At 40.8% G+C, this 19,481-nt stretch overlaps 1 protein-coding gene across 3 annotated transcripts in view; it reads right to left on the bottom strand.

The window, feature by feature from the left end:
• Positions 1-19,481, bottom strand: part of LOC127804757 (ultraviolet-B receptor UVR8) — a 118,515-nt gene that overhangs the window by 39,282 nt on the left and 59,752 nt on the right. For all 3 annotated transcript variants that reach the window (XR_008023722.1, XM_052341732.1, XM_052341734.1), the window contains exons 7-10: positions 10,992-11,034; positions 10,833-10,878; positions 10,688-10,734; positions 10,449-10,551 (exon numbers count right to left, since the gene is read on the bottom strand). Coding sequence is in view for 2 of the 3 variants with exons in the window: in XM_052341732.1 (XP_052197692.1) it covers positions 10,449-10,551; positions 10,688-10,734; positions 10,833-10,878; positions 10,992-11,034 (239 nt within the window). In the remaining variant the exon portion in view is untranslated. The remainder of the gene's footprint in view (positions 1-10,448; positions 10,552-10,687; positions 10,735-10,832; positions 10,879-10,991; positions 11,035-19,481) is intronic.

Genomic DNA, 19,481 nt, shown 5'->3' with positions numbered 1-19,481 from the left:
GGGCCTCCTTGCCCACCTCAGGATTAGTGGCTGGAACTGGCTCTTCCGATGGCGTCGGCTTTGGCTGATTGGTCTTGCAAACTTCATGACTGTGACCAAAAACCATACAATACTTACAGTACTGTGGCTCGTATTCATAAACAACATGCTGGTGACGAAGCTTCCCGCATGGCATCATTATAACGACCTCACGGACCAGGTCCTTGGAAACGTCAACTTCCACGAGAGCTCGAGCAAATGAGAGTCTCTCTTTTGTTGCGGTATTTCTGTCGCTCGTAATAGGCACCCCCAATCTTGATGCAATCCTCCCTAGCAGGTTTGGGTTCCAAAACTCGATGGGAAGGCCTGGAAATTTGACCCAAAGAGGCAAGTGCAGATCCATTGTCTCATCAAATTCGAAGCATTCGGGCATGATCTTTAGAAACAGAGGACGCCCATACGCATAATATGGCCCTCCCCGAAGCACCTGATCCCTTGACTGAGCATCCTCAAATTTAAAAATGAGCCATCTGCTAGAGTGAGGGAAATACTGGTATGGGATCTCCCATGAGTTGCAGAGTTTAAGTAAGGCTTGCTTGCCTGGGAATTTCCCAGCAAAATAACCCACAAGGCAGTAGCCCAGGGCCCTCTCGACGTTATCCAGCTCTAGTGGATCAACTATCAGCATCTCCCCAGCGTTCTCAAATTTTGGCAAAGCAAAACCGTGAACCTGTTGCTTCTTGGCATTCTTAAATAGACCCGCCCATGGAGCAGATCCTTTAGGGTCAGAGGGAACAGAAGGACAAACCTTATTGGTCCCCTCCACAAGGTTGACCGAAACAGTGTCTTGGTCACCCAAGGTGCAAGACTTGGTGGACGATTCCAGATCGCTTCCATCTGACTTCAATAAATTACTTGATGACCCAGCGTCGGCATTTACTCCAGTTTCAACAACTGGTTCTGTCAAACTAGTGGGTGGAACCTCCTTACTGGCCATGGAGGATGACCGAAAGTAAAAGCCACCTAAACGCCCAGAAAGCCCCACTGATCTGACATGGCTTGAGGCCCCAGCACCGAAATCACCAAGAGAACAAAGAAAATGGTGGTCGGGGACCACCACTGAGGGGAGACACAGTCAGCAACCCAGGATCGGAGGCCCAGATTGACGCTGAAAATTCAAAATAAGTCGGGCGGGAATTTCGGAATTTGAAAAGTTTTGAACCTGCTTCGTGGAAGCTCGTCACTGACCTAGATGGGATTAAACAAATCAACAGAAAAGTCCAACACTGAACAGGCGAGACTCTAGGAAGAGAATCGCTGAACGGAACATGCAATCACGAGCAAGACAATCAAACAGTGAGGCAGCCGTGAGAAGGAATCGAAAATCGCAAGAAAATCGCCCCCCCCCCCCCCCCTCCCCAGGGAGACACTCTCTCTCTAACCCCACTCTACGGATCGGTTCTTGTTTCTATGTCACTGCGAAGTTGCATATCTTTGAGAACATATAAACCTGTTCACTTCAGGAATCAGTTATAAAACCAAATATGGCCTGTTCTCCCCTACATTATCAGAGCTGGAAATAAAAAAACTGACATAGTTCCATCTGGAGGGATATTCTTTCAAACTTACCTCTCTTGCCCCTTGGCTAGAAGGGTCACAAAGGAGGGCATGACGATGTCAGTCAGGAAAGGTGATTTAGTCAGATTTTGGGAAGATATATGGGCTGGGCCTATCCCTTCAAAAGAAGGATTCCTATCAAAAATGGCTGAAAAGATATTCCACCTTATTCCCCCTTGAAGGGTTCCAATGAATATATATACAAGATGGTCTATCACAATAGGCAGCTTCCAAATCTAGATTAGGCAGTTTCCTACTGTAGATTTGGAAATATATACAATTCAGGATACAAAAAAAAAAAAAAAAAAAAAACATAATCTTCTAGAAGATGTATCACACAACTATAGAAAGCAATATCAATCAAGCATATCAAGTCCAAGAATATGGACAAGGTATCTCATGTAGTTTCTAACACTCTCCCTCAAGATTGAGAGTGAATGTCATACATTCAAAATGCCTATCCATCCTATATATTGCTTTTAGGTGAGTCTCCTTTGAATTATGCATGAATTGACTGACCACACTTGCTACATAAGCAATGTCCGTCCGAGTGTACGCTAGGTAAATGAGCCTCTCTACTAATCTTTGATAGGATCCTTTGTCTACCACACTATCTTCTGGGACCTCTCCTGACCGGTGATTGGGCTCAATTGGGGTGTCAATAGCCTTGCTTCCTAACATTCCTGTTTCTGTTAGTAGATCAAGTATTTTTTTTCTATTGTGAGATAAAAATCCCCTCCTTAGAATGAGGAGGGGATTTTTATTTAGGAATGGGGTGGTTACAAGATCACTCTCCTTTGGCCCAAGGTGACTGAGCTTTCCTTTACCCTTCAAAAACATCTGGATCAACTGAGACCACTTTCAGTAATTCCTTCCATTCAACTTGTAGGCCGGTTGAATGTTTTGTAGTTCTCCTCCTAAGATTACACCATTACTTCCAACAAATGAGACCTCTGTTGTACTACTAGAATTAGCTGAATTAGTCATGGTGTTGTGGGATGTTGACAGCTATGTAAGAAGATTGAATATCAATGAAGGTCACGACAATCAGAAATCACAAAGATCGGTGATCGACATTCTAAGGCTCTAATACCATGTCAAAAATGGCTGAAAAGATATTCCACCTTATTCCCCTTGAAGGGTTCCAATAAATATATATACAAGATAGTCTTATCACAATAGGTAATGTCGATATCTAATTCTGATAGGTGATAATTCTCCTCAATCCGAGAAGAAGCAAGGAAAAATTTGAGGAAGAACAAACAAAGAACTGAAGGGAGAGGGAAAAGAAAGAGAGAGAGGGAGAATTGGCGGGAGAGGGAATGTATGTATTGATAATTCTCTAGATGATTCGAGAGAGTGGCATCAGAGCTATATATACTACTCCAGCTCATCCCTCGGCGCCAAAGGCCACTTGCCCAATTACAAATATTTGAATTCAATTTGTCTAACTGCCTAACCAACATTCCCGCTTATTCTAACAATCAACTAACAGTTAGCTAATTACAACCCCCATTTACAATCGTTCTTGTGACAACTACCCTCCCCTTCAACAACTTCTTGCCCTCAAGAAGTTCATAGTAGGCCAACCACCTTCGGAAACTACTTGAGTAAGTTAGGGAGGTACTCCTAAGTGTTATTCTTCGGATAGAGATTGGACCACCAGACCAGAACTTGCATCAAAGGGGCCTTGTGTCAATGTATGATGCGCCTATCCATAATAACCACAGGCTCTGAAGCCTCTGTAGGATCGGGTAGTAGGGTCGGTAGGGTTGTGTTGGTTGCATGAACTTCTGCAAACCTCTTCAGTAGAGAGACATGGAACACAGGATGTACCTAGGACTCCGAGGGTAGCTGAAGTTTGTATGCTACCTTGCCTATCCGTGCCACAATAGGGTAGGGGCCAAAGTATTTTGGACTTAATTTGGAGTGTTGTCCTGGAGCTAAGGTCTACATGTGGGCCTTTCTGAACTTTAGATAGTCCCTATCCCCTACTTCAAATTCTCAGTCAGTCCTCCTGCGATCAACAAACTGCTTTGTGCGGTTCTGAGCATTGGCCAATTCCTCCTACAACACCTGTAGCACTTGCTGCCTTTGCTGCAAATAGGATTCCACTATTTCCACTGTCACTTCCCCTGCTATGGCTGATAATAGAGGGGGTTTATACTCGTATAAGGCCTCGAACGAGGTCATCTTGATGGAACTATGGTGGCAAGAATTGTACCACCACTGGGCCAAGGATAGCCAGCTATGCCACCCCTTAGGTTGTAGGAAACATAGGCACCTCAAGTACGTCTCTAAGCATTGGTTCACCCCCTCAGTCTGGCCATCTGATTTCGGGTGATATGCTGAGGACGTGTAACTTAGCTCCCAAGCTCTTGAACAGCTCTCTCCAAAAAAGGCTGGTAAAGACTTCATCCCTATCCAAGACTATGGATTGGGAATGCCGTGTAACCGCACCACTCTGTCTAGGAAGAGGCGGGCCACCTCTTGAGCTCTGAAAGGGTGAATTAGGCCAATGAAATGGGAAAATTTAGTGAATCTGTCAACTACCACTAAGATGCAATCCCGGCCTTCGAACTTCGGTAATCCCTCCACAAAGTCCATGGATATATTGGTCCAAGCTTGAGTAGGGATGGGAAGCGGTTGGAGTAGCCCAGGTGTAGCTACTATTTCGTGCTTGCATCTCTTGCATGTATCACACTTCAACACAAACTCCATGACATACTTCTTTAGTTTAGGCTAGAAGAACATCTATCTTACCCTTTGATAAGTGCCCTGCACTCCGAAATGGCCTCCAAGTGGAGAGCCATGCAGTGTCTCCAAAATCTTGCCCTTTAACTCCTCTTGATCTCCCACTACCAGCCTTCCCTAATACCTCAGTACTCCATTCTTCAAAGTGAACCTAGGTCTTAAGGTAGGGCTTAAAGTAAGTTGCTCCATTATTCCCTTAGCCCATGCATCCCATTCATAGCTCGCACTGACCTCCTGATACCAGTCAAGTACAACTATTGTGATGAAGGTCACTACTGCTTCTTCGGTGCATCTAGACAATGTATCCGTTGCCTTATTCTCCTTTCCCTTTTGATATTGGATAATGTAGTCCAGCCCCATTAATCTCGCCATCCCTTTTTTTTGGAGATGTGTGTGTAGGCTTTGTTGCAAGAGAAATTTGAGGCTCTCATGGTCTGTTTTAATGATAAATTGTTCGCCCTCCAAGTAGTGACGCCATTTATCAACTGCAATTAAAACCGCCATCAACTCCTTCTCATAAACACTAAGCCCTTGATGCCTAGGACTCAAAGCTTGGCTAATGAAAGCCAGGGGTCTCCCTTCTTGGGATAGCACTACTCCTATCCCAGTGCTGCTAGCGTCAGTCTCTAGAGTGAAAGGCTTGGAGAAGTTAGGGAGTCCTTCACTGCTCCTATCCCATCGCCTTCTTGAGCCTTCCAAAAGCCTCTTCAGCCTTCTCATCCTACCAGAACCCTTCCTTCTTCAGTAAATTGGTGAGGGGCCTGTTGATCGCTCCATAATCCCTCACAAATCTCCTGTAATAGCCTGTTAGGCACAAGAAACCCCTTGGGGCCTTTACTGATGTAGGCCTCAACCATGATAACATTGCAGCCACCTTTTTGGGATCAATGCTAACTCCTACACTAGATATGACCTATCCCAAATATTCCACCCTTGGTTGGGCAAAAGAACAGTTAGACTTCTTAATAAACAGATCATTGAATCTCAGGACCTCAAGGGCAGTTTCCAGATGGTTTGGGCATTGTGAGAATGAAGGGTTGTAGATAAGAATGTCATAAAAAAAGACTAACACAAATTTACGGAGGTAGGATTCGAAGATGTGATTCATTAAGGGCTGAAATGTGGCAGGGGCATTAGTTAGGCCAAATGGCATTACCAAAAATTCGTAATGCCCTTGATGAGTAGAGAATGTTGTTTTGATGATACCCTGATCTCAGGTCCAATTTGGTGAATACCTTGCCATGTTTTAGCTCATCAAGGAGGTCTTCAATTATAGGAATAGGAAATTTATTTTTTACGGTTTGGGAATTGAGCTGGTGGTAATTGATGCAGAAGCGACAGCTCCCATCTTTTTTCTTGACTAATAGTATGGGTGAGGAGTAAGATCTTTGACTTGGTCATTGGTCAAACAATTGACCTTGCCAACATATCTTTGATCAAGTTCTCGATCTCTACTTTCTGTTTAGGGGGGTATCTATAGGCACGAACATTGATAGGTTTAGTGTTTGGTTTTAGAACAATAGAATGATCAAAATGTTTGTAAGGTGGCAGTGATTGAGGCTCTTCAAAAAGGTTCTTAAATTCAAGCAATAGTTTATTAAGGGAGTCTATTTCGTGTACCTACCATGGCTGTGGTTGGGTGGATTCCTTACTTCCACCTACTCTGCATCACCTTCCCTATGTTCCATTGTCTCAATTGAGAACAACTAGGCTACTTGAGTCCATTTAGACTTAAGAATTTTCTATAGCTTCCTCCATGTGATCATCTTACAAATTCCCATTTCAGGACTCCCTATAAGGGTCATTCTTCTGCCATCCTTCTCAAATGTAACTTCCATTGTATTGAAGTCAAAGCTGATAGGGCTCACACCCTTCATCTAGTCCACTCCTAAGACTATATTACAGCCTCCTAACTTTAGCAATCTTAGGTCAGCTTCAAATGGCTCCCCATGCATCTCCCAATAGAACCCCTCACACGCAGACCACATCACCTTGTTGTCATTTGCTACTGTTACCAACAGGGGGTGAGTCCCTGTCAGTTCACACTTTAACCTCTTGGTCATTCCTTCATCGAGGAAGCAATGAGTGCTTCCACTATCTATTAAGACCATTAGTCGATGATCCTTGGCTTTCCCTTCCACTCGTGTGATTTTGCTATTAGCAAGTCCTCGGAGGGCATGGAGGGGTATGTCTACATTTTCTTCCCCTTCTTCACTTCCTTGGGGAAGCTCTCCTGCATCTTGTTCCTCTATCTCCTCATCTCCTTCTATTAGTAGGAGTTGTCTTCTACACTGATGTTTGAGGGTGTACCGGTCCCCGCAATGGAAGTAGAGTCCTGCTCTCCTCCCTTATTCCGCAAACTTTCCGCTATTTAGGGGCACGAGGACTAAGGCAGAGGATTACCCCCCGCCTGTGCTCCCTTGAATCATCTTACCTTCTTCTCTCCCTACCCCTATGCTTCCCACATGAGCCATTCCCGCATTCAGGGCCCTCATCTGCCCCCTTTGTTTCCTCATCAACGCCTCTACCGTCAACTCCTGCAGCCTTGCACACTCCGCAACTTGTTTAACTGTTCTAGGCTGTTGCACTTTGACAGTGGGCCTCAATTCTTCGCCTAACCCACTCACAAAACTAGATACGAAGTATCCCTCAGTCAGGTGGGGATATAAAATGAGCATGAAGGACTTGAGCTCCTCAAATTTCAATTGGTAAGCCTGCATTGTTCCTTCCTGTAGGAGCTTATTGAACTCCTCAACCATGTCCATCATATTCCTATCCCCGAACCTCTCGCAACGATCCTCCACAAATTCCACCCACCGACAACCCTCCTTAGTCCCAATCCACCCCTAAAACCATGCATCCCTTGCATCGTTCAAGTAAGCAGCCACAAGAGTCACACGTCGTTGCTCTAGCACCCCATAGAAGCTGAACATCCTTTCACATCCACAAACCCACCACCTCGGGTTCGTTCCATCAAACATTGGTATTTCCAATTTAGGCGTTGGAAATCCATGCAAATGGGGGGCAACCTGATTGCCCTGCTGCCTTTCCACGTGATTCTCCTCTACCATCATCGGATCGGCCCCAAATTCAAAGATGCCTTCAGCGCGGGAAGCCAGAATATGACCAAGTAAGATGGGATCTGACCTCTCTCGAGGAGGGAAATCTAGCAAGAGTCTCACCTGGTTCTGACTCGCGACCATGTGAACAAACATCTGCATCTGATCGCACAATTGGTTGTGTTGCTCCTAGTTTTCATCCCTCCAGCGATCCATGGCACCTTCAATCCTTCTTTCCATCACTGCCTCCATGGATGACTCCAAACCACCCATCCATATCTGCATGTCAGACACTACAACGATGACTTGATGTAGTTGAGCTTCCATTTGCTTCATATGTGTACCGTCGGCCATGGGGAATTCCGATGAGATCATAGCCCAAGAACTTGCTCTGATACCAAAATGTCAGAATCTAATGTTGACAGGTGATAATTCTCCTCAATCTGAGAAGAACTAGGGAAAATTAAGAAAGAACAAAGAAAGAACTGAAGGGAGAGGGAAGAGAGAGAGAGAGAGAGAATCGGCGGGAGAGAGAATGTATATATTGATAACTGGGTCTGTTCCCTCTCGTTATTGGACCTATTTGAGCAGTGGCCTCTCTTTGCAGAGGGCAAATCTCAAAGAAGGTTCTGGTTTATGATATTTTATAGCAGCCTATGGACAATTTGGTTGGAAAGAAATCATGTCATATTTGAATGAGCTGATAATTCAGGGCTGGATTTCGTCCACCTGACAATCATGAGGCTGGTGGAATGGATTAAGGGATTTGATAAAACTTTTCCTTATGCTGGCTCCCAGTTATTCTTTTTTCCAGCCGCCCTAAAGCATTGGTGTTGACAGGTTCTCACACCCTCAGTTAGATTATCTATTTTTCTTCTTCTGTCCACTCCCCAGACACAGGATTGTACCTTTTCTATCTCTTGGGTGAATGTTCTGTTTCAAGGATCTGTTTTTTATGTTTTCTTGTAGGTTTACATCTTATAAATAAATTGCTCACTATCTATCAGAGAAGAAAAAAGAAACATATAAACCTGTTCACTTATAACATAGAAATTATATTAGATTTCAATGTTGATGCCATTGGGAGTATCATGCTAGGACCCTGTTTGCTAACTACAATGCAAGTTAGCCATTGGTGCACCACATGTACATGGGCGAGGGTGGTTTGCTATAGAGTAGTGAAGGATTTCTGGTAGAATTCTTCTTATTTCATTAACAAAAGAGCTGTACAATATATAGAAGAGGAGAATCAAATCAAAGAGATAGTTTCCTAAACTAAAGCTATTTACAAATTTAGAATAGAAATTCTGGGAGAGATTTTAGGGATTCAAACAAGCAGATACCACAATGTTCTGCCATTATGCTTTGATGTGAAGATGTGTTGGTTTTGCTTGATTGCTTTCATCATTGTGTGCTTTCCTTGGCATCATTAATTACAATACCCCTACCCCTTTCCTGGTTATTTAATGCCATGGCATGTCTATTGTATATTTGCTGCATCATTTCTATTTCCTCCATCATAAAAAATTTTCTCCTCAGTCCATCATTGTTTGACTCACCCCACCACAGTTTCTACTTTGTAGGTTTGGATACCAGAAGATTTGTTGGTTTAGGCATTAGCTGAATTGTAGGGATCATGGTATGAGATCCTCTTTTGCATTTAACTTAGTCAAACTCCTGGATACAGAAGACTGAATGCACTAAAATAAGGTAGTGTACAGGCATAGTGATCCACACTATTTATTTTTGTTTAATTAATGTATGCATTGATCAATTGTATGGGGATATTAGCCAAAAAGTTGCTCCTTTATTATGATGATATTGTCGCTTTTGATGAGTTAATATGAAAAGGTAATCAATGCATCTGTCGATCCTAATTTGATATGAGGTTTACTATTCCCTAGTGGGACCCATGGTTCCATTAGGGGGTAGTGTCGATTGCGGGCCACTAGTATGGGTTGTGCCACCCCACTTTGCTAGCATCATAAGGTATAGCCACAAAAAGAAGCTCAAACTAGTCAAAGTAAGTGTTTTGGAGAGTGGGTGCTTGATTTGGAAAAGTCTCTAGAGCTGGCTCTAGTAGAACCCACATAGTGGGATAAAGACTTGTATGTTGTTCTAGAGTTGGCTCTACCATATTACATAGCCCTCTTCTGTTCTTTTTGGTTTTCAGATTTTAGTAGTTTTAAAAGAAAAACTTTCAACCTGCGTATTGAATAGAACTGTCTCCTAGATACATATAAAATACCTCATATGTACTTGTTGCCATGTTCTTGACTTGTTGTATATTCTAATAATTTTCTAAACCAACAAGCTAGCTATGTTATTACACGCATCGTGCCCAAGTGACATGTTTTATTTACTTAGAATAAAAATATTCAAACATTTCCTATAAGTCGCCTTAACAACATTTTTATCCTTGATTTTTTTTTTTTTTTCCAAAATTTCAGTTGCAATTTACAGCACCACTAATTAACCACTAAGTGGTTGTTTGACAGAAAATTCAGTTTTTAGTTTTCATATTTAATTTTTTGTATTCAGTTTTCCTTTCATTTAAAATATGAAAGTGTAAGATGTTAAAAAACTACATTTTGTTGTCAATTTTTAGTTTGATTTTTTTATTGTATTTTTTCTCTCCACATGTGCTCAGTGACTGGCAATTGCTGGCAGCCTTCAGGAACCTTTCCGACAACCTGAGGTTGGTGGCAATCAGGGGTGTTGGAGAGGGAAGAAAATGAAAATCAAAAGAAAATTGCAAAAACACATTTTATAATTTTCAAAATTTTTATAAACGAGAACAAGTAACCAAACAAAAATGGGCTGACAAACTTTATTTAAATAACTTTCCCGTTTTCACCAGATACAAAAATTCAGCTACCTAAATTTTCAGCAATACCAATCCATCATTAAGATTCTTCAGCACTACACTTTTACCTTTGGGAAAAGTAACACATTACTATAGAACTTCATCTTTATAAAGGGATATCAGAACAAGTAAACAATTAAAAAAAAAAAAATCAATATGGTTCAAACAATTACTTGTAACAACACACGTGTGATAACCCCCACAAGCAACTTCCTCAGACCGTGGCAAATTGCTAATCATGAATGGTGTTGTTGCACTCTTCTCTTGACCAAGGACCTGGATTTTTTTTTTTTAATCAAACATTTACACCAATGAGATGGATTGTGATACAAGCAGGCCCCGTAATAGTTTGAGAATGTAAATAAAATATCTTTAGAACTTAAGATGTGAAGACATTAATTCTGACACTTACAAGTTTATCCACTGCTTTCTCACCAAGAATGAATACGGATCCGTTCTCTGCAAATTTGAATAATTTTAAAGCACTAAAAAGAGTTGAATATATTCTTAAACCTCAGATGTTAAAAAAATAAATTTCAGAAAATTTAGTTATATACCACCAATGCAAGCTGAATGCAGCATTCCAGCAGCAATACTTTTGACCTGTGTCCATATGAATGGTTGAGTAAAAACTAGGTCACCAGTTGAAGAGGTAATTCACAGATTATATGGGCATGTTCTTCTATACATGGTACAGTCAACAGAAATAGAAATACCTTGACTCCTTCCAGTTTCTTAATAAGCCGTGGGGTGTATTCACTATTTAAAAAAACAAAAAAATAAGTAAAGAAAAACTGTTAATATATAACTACAAGTAAGCAAGATACCATCTGCTGAAAACTGGCCATTCCATCATTTGAAGAAATGATGAAACTATAATTAAAGAATAGAAAGGTCAATTTGCTTCAGAAAATAACACGTCAGTAGTTGCAATTATCAACAAAATCAGACACGTACTGATTTCTCATTGGAGATAACAAAACTGAATAATTCACTGACTAGGAGGATAGCATTCACATGTTGGAAGTGAAATCACATCTTTCAACATTTGGAAATATATCATAAGAGTTTTTAGTGGCCTTTGATATGTTTTATTATGTTTCAAAGGAAACGTTAAAATTTTAATTTTCTACTATTGTTTCATGTCAGTCTCCAAGTAAACATTATTGGAACATAGAAAAATTATATTTGCAAAGGCACTTAATAGAAAGATATAGAGATAAACAGAAGGATTCACATAGGGTGTTTGTAGATTTAGAAAAAGTTTATGACAGTTTCTAAATAAGTCTTATGGAGGATCATAGAAAAGAATGTACTCTGGCTTGCTTATATAATTAAAGACATGTATTGTGAAGCAAAACACACGTCAAAACACATGGACAAGATACTGAGGCTCTTCCCATTATAATTGAATTACATCAAAGATCTGCATTAATCCCTTATCTTTTTCCTTAGTGATGAATGAACTCATTAAAGATATCCAAACAGAGTTCCTTGGTGTATGATACTTGTGTTGGAGAAGATACGAGAAGAATGATTCCGAGTCATGAACAAGCGGATAAAGAGATGAGGTTGTTACGAGAGAAAAGATAGGAGAATTTCAAACTAGAAGGATAAATGAAAGGATGAAGCAGTTTCAAAACAGATGAGAAGAAGTCAAGTTTAAATTTATTATAATCTGTAATGTATTGTTGTTTGAATTTGTTGTATCCTATCCCTATATTCTAGGAGACTTTTTAGGATACCTTGTGTATATATAATCCAACCTACAAATCAATGAAATCTGAGGAAGAACATTTCTTTTATTCAGCCTCCAAAACATTTGATATACCTCTCCTATTCATTTTTCAGGGTATTAGAGCCACGTTCTTGTGGCAAACATTTCCTCCCTACCTATGAATTGTAGAGTCCTTTAGGTACACGTCATGGTTGAAACTCAAACGACTAGTGAGATGTCTACCACCATCCCTCATCCAACTAGAAGTACACAAGTTCCACCTATTCCAATGGCTCTCGACAACCATTCCCTCCAGATTACTCAGCATAAACTGAATTGAACCAACTTTAGAGAATGGTCCCAATCAGTTTTGCTGGTAGTTAAGGGAAAAGGGAAGGTTGGTTACCTTACAAGAGCAGTCCCAAAGCCTAACACAAAATCAACAACTTATGGCATTTGGGAAGTGAAGAATTCTATTGTCATGGCCTGGTTGGTTAATTCCATGGAACCAAAGATTAAAAGGATCGACCTATTCTACAAGACAGTTAAGGAGATTTGGGAGGCGATACAAGAAATATACTTAGACATAGAGTACACAGCTCAATGTTTTCAGATTTGATCTTCTATTCGAACAACAAGGCAAGATACTAATTCAGTTACTAAATATTATAATACTCTGACAGAATTGTGGTAAGAAATGGACCTATTCTATGAAATCACTTGGTAGTGTTCTAAAGATGGAATAAAGTATAACAAGATGATAGAGAAAGAGAGTGTTTGACTTCCTTCACGGTCTTAATTATGATTTAGATGAAATTAGAGGCAGATTACTTGGAACTAAGCATTTTCCATCTATAAGAGAAGCTTTTGGAGAAGTAAGACGAGAAGAAAGCAGGAAGAGAGTGATGATACATTCAACAGGGTCTTCCAATAATGATGTATACCCACGAACATCAGCCCTGGCTACCTCAAGGATGAAAACTCCTAACGCATCTAGAGGAGAGTTCCAAAGATATAAACAGTGGTGTGACCACTGTAATAAGCCATACCATATAAGGGATACTTGCTGGAAGATCCATGGAAAACTAGCAAATTGGAGGCCAAAGAACCAAAGGAAGATAAGCCAATCCACCTATGTGGCAGAATCTGATGCTGAAAAACCAACTAATCTGACCTTATCAACAGATCAATTGGAAGTATTATAGAAGTTATAGAGCCAGACGAAGGTGATTAAATCTGATGCCACAGATAATCCTAATTTGATAGTATCTCTGGCCAAACAAAGTATATCTAGACACTCTCTATTTTCTCATAGATTCATTGCAGGTTCTTGGAGCATAGATACAGGTGCTTCGGACCACATGATTGGTTCACTCAAGGTTTTGTCAACCTATGAACCCTGTGATCAAGGTATATCCATCTCCATGGCTGATGGTACAACTTCTTTGGCTCAAGGGAAAGGGACAGTTTTTGTGGCTGGCTTAACCCTAAAATCAGTGTTATATGCGCCTAATTTGAAATGTAATTTGTTATCAGTAAGCAAGCTAACTAGAGATAGGAATTGTTTGGTAATGTTTTTCCCATCTCATTGTAAATTTCAGGACCTATCTTAAAGAAAGATGATTGGTCATGTTGAGGAGAAAGATGGTCTCTATCATATCTCAAGGCCCTGTCATTCTCTTGGATCTAGGTCACATATTCGATCCTTCTTATGTGCTATTTCAGATTCTGAAGTCATGTTATGGCACCAACGTTAGCTTTAATTATCTTAAAGTTTTGTATCCTTCTCTTTTCATCAATAAAAATAATCCTTCTTTTTAGTGAACAATGTATTCTTGCTAAACAAACGAGAATTCCACATCCAATTCATATCTATAAGCCTTCAAAACCATTTTACTTGGTCCATAGTGGCATTTGGGGACCAGCAAGAACTCCTAATTTAACTAATACTCATTGGTTCATCACTTTCATAGATGACCATACAAGAGTTTGTTGGGTCTTCTTAATGAAAGACAAATCTAAAGCTTATATTGTCTTCGAAAGGTTTCATCAAATGGTAAGAAATGTATTTCAATCCTCCATCTATGTTTTACGTTCAGATAATGGCCGAAAATATTTCTCAAATGAATTCAACTATTATCTAACTAAGCATGGTATCATTCATCAAAGTTCATACCCTTGCAATCCTCAACGAAATGGGGTGGCAAAAGAAAAAACTAACATCTTCTTGGGACTGCTAGGCCCATCATGTTTACTAATTCAGTGCCTGATTACTATTAGGGGGAAGCAATTCTCATAGCCTCATATCTCATTAATCAACTTCCATCTAAGGTTCATGCATTCAGAACTCCCTTAAGTGTCTTCCTTGAATTCTACCCTTTATCATACATGTAACGCCCCGCTTTCCCGAGCGCGTTATAACTTGGGATAATTCTGGGACAATAAATTTTTTTTTTTTTTCAAACTAATGCTAAACCACATCATTCCTTGTATCCGTCCCGGAATTTCCAATCATATTCTCGAAAGAGAATTATTATACACATCAAATACGGAAGCAAAGATTAAACCTGATATCTTAACATTAATTGAAATTCTTACATCATCGTTCATCAACATAACTTAATACATAGCATAAATTCTCAACTAACATTAACCCTAAATAAAGTTATACATCATCATTCCTTAAAACGTTCAGAATTCAAAATAGCAGAACTTAAATACACAGGCTACATAACATACATTTCATTCCTCATGCACTCTGCTAAGTGTCATTTAATGCCTCATTCATCCTCGTATCTGCTACAATCTCTATCTGGAACGTTTGAATATTGCAGGGGCAAAGCCCAAGTTAGATGATGAATCATCTAAGTAAGGGTACAAAATATTTTATCATGTGTGTATGCAATGTCTTACTCATCGTAGGTGTCAACTGCACCCCTCATGCTACCTACCATTTTTACAGCCACCTCTTTCGAAGCCGGGGTGTATGGGGGCACCCTTGGTAAGGTAGCGGCACTAGTTCGTACTCCTTATGGCCTCGATGCGTGTGATCAATGATATCAATGTGTACGTATGCATTTTCATAGCATGTCATGTGTGCAGTCTATGTGATGGATACATATCAGAGCATGTCAATATGAAGTAAGCATTCCCGAGGATCGAGGTTTGAAACATAAATCACCTACAACCAATCATTTTCCACAAAACTAAATCCAGTTGAGAAGTACCACTTACCTTCTCAAGCTTGTCGAGTTACCTCGATATTCATGCCTTGCCTCTTGCATCGCCTCGATTTACATGCTAACCTCAAAATTTGCATAAGTCACTTCAACTTAAGCCTCAAATCATCCTAATCACCACATTTATTTAAATAAGCATTAAAACCTATTTTTCCATAATTTCTTGCATTTTTTTATTTTTCTCTCTATTTCTTCCTATTTTTTTTCAATAAATTCAAACTAAATATTTTCCCAAATATTTCACTATAAAAATTCATAAAATAATATTTCTGAATTTCTGAAATTTTCTAGGAAATTTTACTTACCTTAACTTAGCCTCTTCGACTTTCTCGGTATGCGTGTCATATTCCCGAAACGCGTGTCTGAGCCATTTTCTAACCCAAAATCTCTGAAATATTAATAAATATTCATTTCCCATTTTTGGGGATTTTTTGAAAAAAATTTCTATTTTTTTTCTTTTTCCTTTCTTTCTTTTTTTTTTCTTTTCTTCTTCCCTTCTCCTTTCTTCCTTCTTCTTCGCCCTTCTCCTTCTTCTCTTCTTCTTCTTCTTCTTCACCCGCGAGCTGCCTGCAACCAGCCATTGCTGTCACCTCCAGCTGGGCCTCCGTCGGTCGCTTCGGCATCCTCGGCCTCCCGCGATCCATCGCCATTGCGGCCTACTCCGCCGCAGCTATTGCCCGCGGCCATGGCTGCCGCAAGCTGCTACGGCTTGCTCCGGCTGCTTCCAAGCGCCTCCTCGTGCCACCACTAGCCCCCAAGTTCGGATCCCAGCTTCTTCCTCAACCTCGGCCATTGCTCTCCCTCTCTAGGCTCTCTGCAACTCTCTGTGATTGCTTGCCTTCCCTCTCAATTCTCATCCTATTTATAGCCAACCCAACGCCCCAAACCTGCTATAGCCATCACCTATTGCGTGCAAATCCTTCCCTATTGCCGGCCATCACGTTGCAGGACATGGAGTGAAGTTTGCAGGGCATGGGTCGAAATGCAGAGCCGTGACTTCTCCTACACTTATATATATATAACTATATAACTATTTATTATATTATAAAAATAAGAAAATTATACATTTAAATTTCAAAATTCATTTCTATACTAATTAGGAAATTCTCTAATTGCATATACGCCCTCAAACGCTGAATTAAATAGCATTTTAATACTGAAAATCTAAAATTAATAACTTTAAAGTTACTCAAAAATGCCGATTTTGCCCCAGTGTCCTCACCGGACTATCGTTTCATCCTGAAACCATTTAAGGGTTGTTCATTACGCAAAATTGGAGCTCCCCTAGGGTTCCGTTGATTTTTCGGGAGTCCCCTATGACAATTCGACTTTGCAGCCTAAATGACAACTGCATTTTAGTTGTATCGAAAACTGTTTCCGATCCGATTTCTTTTGATACCATAAATCTTATCTCGAAACGCTCATTGAAACCATATCATTTTCTTTAGACAAATTCACTCTGAGGCATTCCCTGCAGTCGATTCGATACTTATAACTGCTATCAAGCCAATTTTTCGGTATTTTAAACTCATCTAAATTACGTGGCAACCTTATGCTGAAATGGGGTCTTACAATACATGAATCCTTAATTCCCTTTCCCCAAAAAGTTTTTAGATGCACTGTCTTTGTGCATAAGTATCAACCTTCTCAATCCAAACTTGAACCTAAAGCTCTCAAATGTGTGCTTGTTAGCTATTCTCCCACTCAGCAAGGATATAAGTGCTTTGTCCCTCTACCTAGCGGTTCATTGTGTCTTTGGTAGGATCACCGAAATTGGATTGAATCACCAATGAAATTGAAAGAAAGGCCTAGAAACAACAGGGCATTTGAGAGGCCTAGAACTCTCCTTGATTCAACACTCAATTTTTGCCTATCTTTCTCTATCCTTCTCCTCCTATTTATATGTTGTTCCTACCCCTCTTTTGCTCTCTATAATAGAATCGATTGCACACATGTTGATTGTTACACCAGCACAACTATATTACTATTCTACCCCTTGCGCACATGCTAATTGTTACACTAGCACATGCCCTATTACTATTCCGCCCTTGGTGCTTAATGCTTAAAGCGTCTCTAGTAGGTCCGCTGCATCGAAGGCCTATCATTACTCCCCTCCCCAACTTTCACTTTGTTCTAATGGTGGAAAGTGGGAAATCACTGTTGAATCATGTTGTAGGGCGCCCGAGTTGCTTCCAACGGGAGTAAACCTCTCCATTAGATTAAAGCATCCAAACCACATAGGTTATTACCCATTCTCAATCGAACTCCAAGCACAACCTCTGGTTCAACCAGCATCTCCAAGTCTGCACTAAGTTGACTAGGAATTTCCACATTGGCTTTCAATGCCCCTTTTGCGTCATGTAGCTATGACACATGGAAAACAGGGTGGATATTGTAATGTGACGGCAGTGCTAATTTGTAGGGGCCTGATCTTCTGTTCAATTGCGAATGGTCCATTGAATCTAGGAGCTAATTTCTCATTGGAACGAGTAGCCAATGTCTTTTGGCGATAAGGTCTTAGCTTCAAATAGACTAAGTCCCCAACCTCAAACTTCATATCTCTTCTTTTCCTATGTGCCCCCTTCTTCATAACAGCTTGTGCCCTTAACAATTGAATTTTAAGTTCTTCTAGAATTTGATCCCTTTCAATCAACTGTTATTCAACTGCAGAAACGAGAATAGATCCCTTTTCAAACCTCAATAACGCTAGTGGTTCCCACCCATATACTGCTTGGAATGGAGTTAGCCTCAAAACAGTGTGGTTCCCAAGGTTCCATTAAGAACCTCCGTTTGGCCATCCGTTTGCGGGTGGTACACAGTGTTACGGTTGAGTTTCGTGCCTTTGAGGCAAAACATTTTCTCCCAAAATCTGCTCATGAAGTTCTTGTCTCTACCTGAGACAATGAAGCGAGGCATGCCATGCAACCTCACAACTTCTTTGATAAAAACACCTACCACCCCTCCTGTTGTAAAAGGATGTTTAAGCCCAATAAAATGTCCATACTTACTGAGTCTGTCCACCACCACTAATATTGAGTCCATATTGCCCGACCTCGGTAAGCCTTCGATGAAATCCATGGCAGTCGTCCCAAATTTGATTTGGGATAGGAAGGGGCTGTAAAAGTCCTCACGGCGTTAAGGCCAAGTACTTGTTTTGCTGACAAACACCACAATTACTCACATACTAGTGGATGTCACGTTTCATTCCAGGCCAATAGACATTAGATGAAATCCTCTTATAGGTTTTCAGGAATCCCGAGTGACCTCCCCACATTCCCATTGTGGCCATCATGAAGTATAGAGGAATGAGAGAACCCTTTGGTAAGAACAATCGCCCTCTATAAATAAGCTAGTTGTTCACCATTTGAAAGTCGGGTCGGGAGGAAGGGTCACGCTAGAGGTCCCTAACAACCCTTTACAGTTGTTCATTTGTTTCTACTTCACAGGCCAATTGATCAAGTTGAATCACTTTAAGAACGGTTATGGCTAACAAGGCTGTTGAGTGACTAATTCTGGAAAGGCCATCTACAGCTTTATTTTCCAATCCCGAGCGGTATTGGATCTCAAACTGAAACCCCATTAATTTTAGCATCCATCTCTGATATTCAGAGCTCACTAGCCGCTGCTCCATCAGAAAAATTGAGACTCTTTTGATCGGTTCGAACCACAAATTTCCTACCCAAAAGGTAATGTCTCCATTTTTGTACCACAAACATGATGGCCATTTTGCGAAGGGGAGCCGATGCTCTCTCGTCTTCTTCCAATCCATGTTAGCTCGGCGAAATAACCACCATATCTATAGCCTCCAAAAAGAAGATGGATCTATTGTGGATTCTAAAGAAGACGTGGCGAGATGTATGGTTTCCTACTTCCAAAACCTCTTTGGTCACAGTGTCCGTTCAGCCCCTGTGTCCCCTGAAGAGATTGCCCCTTTTATTGACAAACGCTTGTCGCGGGATCAATGGGGAGGCCTTATTGTTGAGGTCTCAACGGAGGAAATTCAAGGAGCCTTGTTCAACATGGGGGATGATAAAGCCCCTGAGCCGGACGGATTTACTATTAAATTCTTCAAGAGGGCTTAGGGGATTGTGGGGCCTGATGTGGTGGAGGCTATCGGGAGCTTCTTCTCCTCAGGCCATCTTTTAGGGAAGATGAATGCGACTATCATTAGTCTGGTTCCTAAGGTCCCTCACCCCGAGTCGCTGTCCTAGTTTAGGCCTATTTCTTGTTGCAACGTCTTGTATAAAGTC

This window comes from Diospyros lotus, chromosome 6 (genome assembly GCF_014633365.1).
Source record: "Diospyros lotus cultivar Yz01 chromosome 6, ASM1463336v1, whole genome shotgun sequence".
NCBI lineage: Eukaryota > Viridiplantae > Streptophyta > Magnoliopsida > Ericales > Ebenaceae > Diospyros > Diospyros lotus.
The sequence above is the reverse complement of the archived record's forward strand: the minus strand, read 5'-3'. Positions and strand labels throughout refer to the sequence as shown.